This window comes from Neomonachus schauinslandi, chromosome 7, assembly GCF_002201575.2.
Source record: "Neomonachus schauinslandi chromosome 7, ASM220157v2, whole genome shotgun sequence".
Lineage (NCBI taxonomy): Eukaryota > Metazoa > Chordata > Mammalia > Carnivora > Phocidae > Neomonachus > Neomonachus schauinslandi.
The window spans coordinates 139,523,374-139,532,557 of record NC_058409.1 but is presented as its reverse complement, the minus strand read 5'-3'; the positions used below and the strand labels follow the sequence as shown (position 1 = coordinate 139,532,557).

Below are 9,184 nucleotides of genomic sequence, written 5' to 3'. Positions count from 1 at the left end.
TTTTCACAAATCACAGACTGGTCTTCCCACCAGAGAAGCTTTTTATAATTAAAGTTTTGGTGGCTAGGGGAGAAAATACCTTTTTAATTACATTATAAAAATCCCAAGAATATATAAATGTGATTTTATGTACTAGTCACCAAATACACTAGACAAGTAATGTAGTCACGTTGGCCTCCTCAAAATGAGCGTGTGTAGCAGGTTGACTGCTTCGGACTTGTTGCTTTATGTGATAAGACGGATACTTTGCTCACAACTCCAAATTGTAGACTGCCCCTGAAAATGTCTGACTGCTTGGAACGTTATGAACCCCAGGGTCAAGCTAGTTAGGTGTGAGGCTCTTCCCGTGTGCCGCGCACTCTGCCGCAGCGAAACCAGGCTGGAAGATGAGAGGCACCAGCTTGCCTTCTGATGGGGTGCGGTGGGGGCACGGCCCCGGACAGGTATTTCTTAGATAATTACCATGCAGCGATGAGGTTTTAGGTGTGGTGGGAGTGCCGAGTCGGGGATCAGATCCAGCAGTGGGGAAATGGCAAGACTTCACCGAAGGAGTGGATCTGGTCTGAGTCTTCAGGAAGGTGAAGAATGTGTGGGCTTGTCCATGGTCAGGGGAGGGGATGCTTGAGGCAATGCGGGAGCAGAGGCCTGTGGGACCTGCAGGAGTAGGTGAGGGAGAGGATAATGAATGGGGAGCTCATGAGGCTGCAGAGGTCAACAGGCTCAGATCATGAAGCACCTTGTGCCATGTCAGGGAGTTTGGGTTTTATTGGAGGGTTCTGAGGAGCCATTGACACATTTTAGGCGAGTAAGATGATGAGATGTGGGTTAGGGGAGAGTGGCAGGATGGATCAAACAGAGTCCTGCACCTCCTTTAGGAGACTGCTGGAGTAATCCACGCAAGAGAGATGCTGGCCAGTGGGCCAGGGAGACAAGGTGCTCCAATTAAATATGGAGCCTACAGGAGTGCATGAGAGGATGGGGGGCAGGGGGAAGCCCGGGTTTCTGGTTTGGCTGTTGGATAGGTGGTTTGTGGGGCCAGGTAGTGTGCTGGGACCCACACAGTGGGGAGCAGGTTTGTGGGGACCATGATGAGCACAGGTGGAGATGGCTGTATCATAGACATGCAGGTGTCCCCTTTTTCTTGACACCTTTTTATGCCAGTGATGGGAGTCTTCTGCTTGGCCATCAAGACCCACCATAATCATCTTCATCCCACACATCCTCCATCTTACAGGGTGTCTTCTCCTATTGTGATCCCTCTGGCCCTGGTTTTTCCATACCAAGTCTGAACACTCAAGCGTTGCTTTCTCAAACAGACTGCAACAAGGACACTCTAGTAGTTTATGTACAAGTCCCTCCCCCTCTCCCCAAAACAGGGCAAATCAGTGTACACTGAACAGAGTTTCAATATCACTTATTTATACTGAGTCTCTGTAATTGCACCTTTATTCCTTATAATAATCAAAAAGATCCACGCATAAAGGAAAATTACAACATAGCTTAATTTTTCAAAGCCTTTTACAAGAATGATTTTGATCCACATTAAAAAATAGGAAGGCGGGCGCCTGGGTGGCTCAGTCGTTAAGCGTCTGCCTTTGGCTCAGGTCATGATCCCAGGGTCCTGGGATCGAGTCCCACATCGGGCTCCCTGCTCGGCAGGAAGCCTGCTTCTCCCTCTCCCACTCCCCCTGCTTGTGTTCCTGCTCTCGCTATCTCTCTCTCTGTCAAATAAATAAATAAAAATCTTTAAAAATAAAAAAATAAAAAATAGGAAGGCATAAGGATTTTTTTCTTTCTATTTTGGTAGAGGGCAAGGGTACTAACATGTATGAAATGTTTGTTGTAATGATTAAACGTGGTTTCTTTTAGCCGTCAATCGTGGATGATTTGTTCTAAATCAAATCATTTGACAGTGATCAAATTGTATCAGTTGTATCTCTGTGGTTCATTTGGTAGAAACTAAGTTTCTGCTGGCTTTCCTGAGAGGCTGCTTCTTGATGTAAAGCAAGCCTTCTTTTGAGTAGGTATCACAGAACCATAAGCAGGCACATATGTATACGTATCTGTATGCATGTGCCTTGGGATGGGTGACTAGAGGCTCAGAGCACAGTGTGGGAGCTTTCCCTAGAGGCATCTCCTGATACTCTTAGAGGTACAGACAGATATATGTGTTCTTTCTTTTGGCTTTCGGCAAACATGAGGATAAAGTTTCTCTGTGCTTAGTTAGCCCTGGCTGGTCCTTCGGGATACAAAGATGAACAACGCATCTGGGCACATGGTTCTTTTTTGGTGTATGAGATTGTAGGAAGGTAGAATCCCCTTTTATAATACTACTACTTTTTTGACTATCAAAATATTCTCTTCGATTGATCTGTTATGGTTTTTAATTAAATTCTAATGCGTAGCTAATACATAATTAAATCATCAAACATTAAAAATTCATTATTTCATTTACATTAAAGTATATGTAATAGTTAAAAAATATTTTTTGTTATGGTCTTTTGGTTATTTTGGTTTGTCCTCTGTGTTTTGTGCTCAAGACATTAAAAAGCCAGAGCTATTTGAAGTTGAAATGCCCTTACCTTCCTTGGATCAATCAAGCTTATGCTGTTTTTCTTCCTTAAAGGTATGATGTTACATTACAGGCTGTTGCTTCTAAGATTATGCGAAGGAATAAATTAACGAGTCTGACAGTTATTCTAACCATAAAGGTTTAAGTGAAAATTATAATACTGCACTATGAAACCCCATCTGTATTCCTGTGTGGTGGTCTGTGAGCATGCCCATATTCCTGATAAAAGTATTTAATTCACCTCATATGCATTTTATAAACATTTTGTATGTGTGGATTGTAGTCACATATTTACATAAAAATATAAGCATTACATTATATTTTGTTTTTATGCCTTAGTAAAAATGACATTAATATCATTTGATTTATAGCCTTCTTTCCCCCTAAACATTTTCATAGAGGATCCAGGCTAGTTGAAAATGCTTCCTTCCTACACAACACTAGTCTAACTGCTTGCCTAGTTAAAACCCTTGATAGCACAAACACTGTATGCCACGCACCACCGCTCGCTGTGATCTGTGACTAATCCTGCAGGCTCTGCAGAGAAAGGTGAGGGAGTCGGAACTGCGGACGGACGGCCTGCTTGGAAAGGGTGACGTCATCTCCATTTGCGCATGCGCGGCGCCACTGATGCAGAGATTCATCATCCTGCTCTTTGTGTTGAGGGGTGCGTGTGCGCGCACGCGTTTCCCCTAAATAAACTAATGAGTAAAATTAGGTAATTACCACCAAGACTTGGTACTAATAGTAACCCTCCAGCTTACTGGAGTGTTCCTTCTTATTTTTGTTTCAGAATGCTGCTTTATTTATTAACACATTTTTATTACTGCTACAACCCGTGTTTCTGAAGGTGTAGAATTTTATTTTTCAGTTACTCCCATTTTTGATCTTCCCATCAAGTACTAAAGTAGTATAGCTGACAGGCAAATGAGACCTTTGAAAATGGATGAAGAGCACAGTTTGTCTCGTGGACTGTCTTTTAAAGACAAATCCCAATGCAGGAGGTGAGGCAGACGGTTCAGAACAAGGTGTCAGTTCATTCCGTTCAGCCCAAATGATCAAGAGATAACTATGGTTTTTTCTAACACTTTTTACTTCACAAGAAAAAAGAAAAACCAAACAATTTGACTAGTTTATTTGAAGGAATACATAAAATTTCAAATTACTAATATCTGCCAGTAGTCCTGGGAGAAATAAGGGATTAGAAAAAATGATCCTGTGTCTTAGTTTAAAAAGTTTAAATTTGATTCTTTTTTTTTTAACCTCATCTGACTTATTTCTTTTTTTTTTTTTTTTTTTTTTTAAAAAATTTTTTTTTTTTTTTTTCATAGAGAGACACAACGAGAGAGGGAACACAAGCAGGGGGAGTGGGAGAGGGAGAAGCAGGCTTCCCGCAGAGCAGGGAGCCCGATGCGGGGCTCGATCCCAGGACCCTGGGATCATGACCTGAGCCGAAGGCAGACGCTTAACGACTGAGCCACCCAGGCGCCCCTCATCTGACTTATTTCACCTTACTGAGCTCTTTCTTTTTTCTTCAGTAATGCCACAATTGGGCGCCTGGGTGGCTCAGTTGGTTAAGCATCTGCCTTCGGCTCAGGTCATGATCCCAGGGTCATGGGATCAAGTCCCACATCAGACTCCCTGCTCAGCGGGGAGCCTGCTTTTCCCTCTGCCCCTCACCCTGCTCGTGCTTTCTCTCTCTCTCTCTCAAATAAAATCTTAAAAAAAAGTAAATTGTAACAAGAATCTAGTCTGTCTTTCTGCACTCTTTAGTTAGGCTCTGTGTAATTTAAAAAGTATCTAATTTAAGAAACGGGTAGGGCGCCTGGGTGGCTCAGTTGGTTAAGCGACTGCCTTCGGCTCAGGTCATGATCCTGGAGTCAGGGGATCGAGTCCCGCATCGGGCTTCCTGCTCAGCAGGGAGTCTGCTTCTCCTTCTGACCCTCCCCCCTCTCATGCTCTCTCTCTATCTCATTCTCTCTCTCAAATAAATAAATAAAATCTTTAAAAAAAAAAAAAAGAAACGGGTATAACTAAACGTCCTCTGACTTTGACCCCTCGTTATCACTTTTCAAGCTGCTTTTCTTTTTGTCTAATTTTACCAAGAATCTTTCTCTGGCACCCCCTTTTACCTATTAGTGTCATTTTCAAACTCTCTTGGTAGCACTTAGAAGTAAAACTGCTGCTGACTCGTGGTCTGTGACACCAAAGATGTGGTCTGAGAACGCAGGAGCATTGCTCCAGGGTGGCATTTGCCATCCCTTTCTCTCCCCATGAGCATGGAGGGCGGGGGAGCTGTGTGCTTATAGGGATAGTCCTGGAGCATATCCTTTTGATCCAAAAGTTTAGACACCACAGCTAGCTCCTTTAATGCACGAGGAAGGAGCACAGTAGGAGTTGTCTTATCTGCCGTGTAATCTAGAATCACTGGAATAGCACAGAAGCCATGTATTTGGAATTTTTTTTTTTTTTTTAATAGTTGCACACTCTGTTTTCATAAATAGCTCTTCAGGGCATAGAACAGAATCTGCCTTTTTGATCTGAGGATGTTTCATGGCTGAGTTCTTCCTGCTTTTTATTAAAAGTTACATGATATATTTAATCTAGCTTTATGGTATGTATACATCCTTCCTTAGCCTTTTGCTTATGGGGTGTGTTTTTTAAAATGGAAATGAGATTAAAGATAATACTTAGGTGACTGCCATAATAGTCACAAACTCAGTTTCTTTGTGGTTAGTGTTATATTTCTGCTTTTAAAAATTTTCTATTTTAAAAGTTTTGACTATTTTAATGAAATTCCCATCTATTTTTCCGTGACATATTCAACAAAAATATTGTGGTAAAACTGAAGAATTTATATTCTACTCTATGTTTGGACATGTATGTATATCACAATAGAAGCATAACCCACTTCAACACCAGTTTAACCCTGGATTCGTGTGCCTTTCCTCCTCTAACAAAACTGTGGGTCTTATTTAATTTAGGGGAGAAATTCAGGAACTGATAGGCTTAAAGTAACTACAGTTTTTAGAAACTAAAACACAGGAGTGAGTCTGTGGTTTCTAGTGGGTCATAGGAAATCGAGATTTTGGTTGTGAAGTTTTGTTTACTTCACCTTGTTTTCCCATCAGTGCTGTTCTTCCCATGGGGTGTCCTGTAACATGGCAGCTCTAACTTCCATCATCCACTCCATAAAGGGTGGTGATAAATGGGTTGTTTCAGAGAGTCAGCAGGAATTGGTAAGGATGCTTTGGAATTATCATGTAAGTCACGGAGTCCTCTTGTGAGGTGCCGGCACTGGGATTAGGACGCTCTATTTGTTGAGGGTTGCGTGAGATGGGCTAGACCCTCATGTGGGGCTTCGGTTTCTATAGAGTGTGCGAATCCAGGACAGCAGTCAGCTGGTGGTCCTTCTCGGAGGGCTTGGCTGTGTCCTGGCCAGGGCTTCTGTGGGGGCAGAGGCAGTGTGCGAATGGGGGAAAGCCTGTGTTTTCTTATCTGGTAGCAATAGAAGGGGGATCCTCTTTTCAGATCCCTGTAAATTGCAATCCACAGTTAAGGCTTAGTTCTTCCTACCATTTCTATCATTTGATTTGCCTCTTCATTTGTCCAGGCCCCCTAGCACTCTGGGCTGCTTGTGGAACTTTTCATGCCGTGCCTTGCCATAGGTATTTATAAACTTGTCTTCACGAGGGCCGCCGTGCTGCCTAATTCCTCTTTGTAGTTTGCCCTGCTGACATCTCTGTCCACCCCAGATGGAATTGAGATGTAATCTGTCTTTGTAGACGTGTCCAGTGAATTACCCAACGACTGGCAGTGAATTGCTGAGACTAGATTGCATCCATTCAAGAGTTTTGAAGGAACCTTAAGGATGAAATTGCAGAACTCTTGGCTCTTGTTTTGCCTTTTATAAATAGCCACTGTTTTTAAAAGCTTGGTGGGTTGCCAGCACAAAGCTTGGTATATTGGAAAGCAAAATGGCCTGATGATGTAGAGGTGTGGGTTCTGTGTTGAGCCCTTACATGACCAGAGGGGTCATGCTGCTCGATCTCCTGGACCTTGGGGTCCTCCTCAGGATGTGTTCGCTGCTGTCTTTGTGCAGCGTCTCTGGTGATTGTCAATATCATGGTTAATCCTGTTAAACTGGGTTCTTAGTATACATATAAGTATTCTGTGGGCAGGAGAGATTTACTTAATCAAATCACACCATTAATTTAGTCATTCTTTGCTTCTATGACTGATATATTGCAGAGGCTGGATTCTGTTACATTCTTCCTCAAAGTGCCGATTTTGTTGTTTGCTTGCTTTGGCAGGCTGCTAATTTGGCTGGACTCAAACTAGGAACCCCACCTCGTCTGTGGTGGGCCCCAACATGAATCTCAGTCAGATACTTTGTTTTTAGCTTGGAGCTTGCCTCCTACAAGCGAAGCTCAGGGGAGAGTCAGAGATTTGGGCCAAGATTATATCCAGAATTTGGGGCTCCCCTGCTCCTTTCCACAATTTCTCCTCAGCTGCTGAGGTTGCCCCGAGCTGTGTCCTGGTTCATGTGTTGGCAGCGCCATGTGGCTTAGCCTGCACCCTGCCCTCAGGCTAAAAGCCCCAGCCCAGTGCTCCCAGTGCCATTCCCTTTTTCCCCAAGTGTGTCTCCCTGCTTTGGGTTATTCTGCAGCCTTGAGACGGTTGATTTTTTTATAGGTTTCCGCTATGGCAGGGCTGGTTCCCCAGGGGCTGCTCAGACACGTCACAGGTGGAAGCCCCAGTTCACTGAGAGAGAGCTTTCCTTGCTCTCTCAATCCAGGTCTGCATCTTCCATTGTGTTACCAAGCTACCATTCTGGAGCATTCCTTGTACTACTTTGGCAAAAACAAACAGGAAAATAGCGATGGGGCAGTGGTCTTTTTATTTTTCTTAGAGATTGCTCAGCCAGTAATGATAGTTTCTTGTTTTGTTGAGGATGGCCAGCATCCTGAACCTAGATTTCCTCTGTTCGAGACCTCCAGGAGAAATATGCCGAGGCATTATTATGAGCATGAACATTTTTGACCCGAGACTTTGGGGGCCTTTGCCCTGGTGAGCTGGGCCAGACACGTTTGGGCTGCAAGAATTCCTTATCTTAGATGGATGTTGGCTTGGCCTAAATTGCTTGCTGCGTGCTTCTTTGCCATGATCTCTCCACTTGCCTTTGACAATATTGGGCACAGGGAGAATTAGTTTCACAGTTGAGGAGAGGGTCTCGGCCACCTTCTGAAGCAGGTGGCACTGGGCCATCTTATCCCACTAACCAGTGACATTCCTCCAGGGGGAGGCATGACCCAGAAAGCCTGGAAGGTAGAGCCTAAAGGGAGCTGTGGCCAGTCCCCGGCTATTTATAATCCCTGCTCTCCTCACTGCCACTGTTTATTTTTAACCACACCGGACTCTGGGAAGGGGAGGAGGAGGGGGAGGAGGAGGCTCAGAGCTCCCCCTAGAGGCTTCAGCATGTCACCAAGCCGCGTGTTTAAAACACGGTATTGCTGCTTTAGTTGCATTCATCCACAGGATTCAGATGAAGATTTTTGAAATGATCTGGACTGGTTTCATATCCTGTGTTTTTGGGGACCAGATCTTTATTGCTACGAGTGGCCTGGAGCCAGCTTGGTACCGGAGCCTTTGGGTCTATGTGCAAATCATTGTTTGACATTAAAATAGAAGATAATTCTGTAATCACAGTCTTTCAGATGCTTTGAAATGATATTTCTAAAGCTGATTTAATGGGTGTGAGGAAAGCTGCTGTGTTGACATTGGATAGACTGGGTAAGAAGTTAAATGTCACTCAAGCAACGTAGTAACTTGAATTTCTCCTTCTGTATTTCAGGGTTTCGAAAAAACGATGAAATGAAAGCTATGGATGTTTTGCCAATTTTAAAGGAAAAAGTTGCGTACCTTTCAGGTAAAGTTGAACTTTCTACTCTGTGTTACTGTTTCTTCTGACTGCTTCTGATACAGTGTCAGAGTCTGAAATACCACACTAACTCACCTGCCACACACATTAAAGCACTGGTGTTTCAGTGGATTTTAATTGCTTTATTCTTGTAACATTTTCCTGAGAAATTAGTGCCTAAAGCATTTTCTCCTAGCGGGTAGGCACATTATAAGTCAGATAGCACTGGTGAGTGAGATATGTCATTCAACAAACATTTGATGTTTTTCCCCATTCGATTAAGTAAAGCAACTGATGGTTTAAAAGTTTAAAAGTCCATCATCTGGGTGCCTGGGTGGCTCAGTTGGTTAAGCATCTACCTTTGGCTCGGGTCATGATCCTCTGGGTCCTGGGATGGAGTCCCCTCATCGGGCTCCCTGCTCAGCGGGGAGTCTGCTTCTCCCTCTCCCTCTGTCTGCCACTCCCCCTGCTTGTGCTCTCTGTCAATAAATAAATAAAATCTTTAAAAAAAAAAAGTCCATCTTCCTGAAATTGATGGGAATGTGACCTTACTGGATGTGTCCTGATTTCCTTGCCTTGGTTTCTTGTTCCCTGACCCTGGAGTTCCTGGAACCCATGTTATGGAGTATGAAAGCCCCAGTGATCTCTTGGGTCCTCCGCTCACCTGTACATCCTGGCCCTCCTGCAGGGTG

At 43.8% G+C, this 9,184-nt stretch overlaps 1 protein-coding gene across 1 annotated transcript in view; it reads left to right on the top strand.

The window, feature by feature from the left end:
• The first annotated feature begins 8,322 nt into the window (after positions 1 to 8,322).
• TRIO (trio Rho guanine nucleotide exchange factor) overlaps positions 8,323 to 9,184 on the top strand; it is a 224,096-nt gene continuing 223,234 nt past the window's right edge. Inside the window, exons 1-2 of the mRNA XM_044916685.1 lie at positions 8,323 to 8,365; positions 8,427 to 8,501. Of these exons, the coding sequence (XP_044772620.1) occupies positions 8,323 to 8,365; positions 8,427 to 8,501 (118 nt within the window). The remainder of the gene's footprint in view (positions 8,366 to 8,426; positions 8,502 to 9,184) is intronic.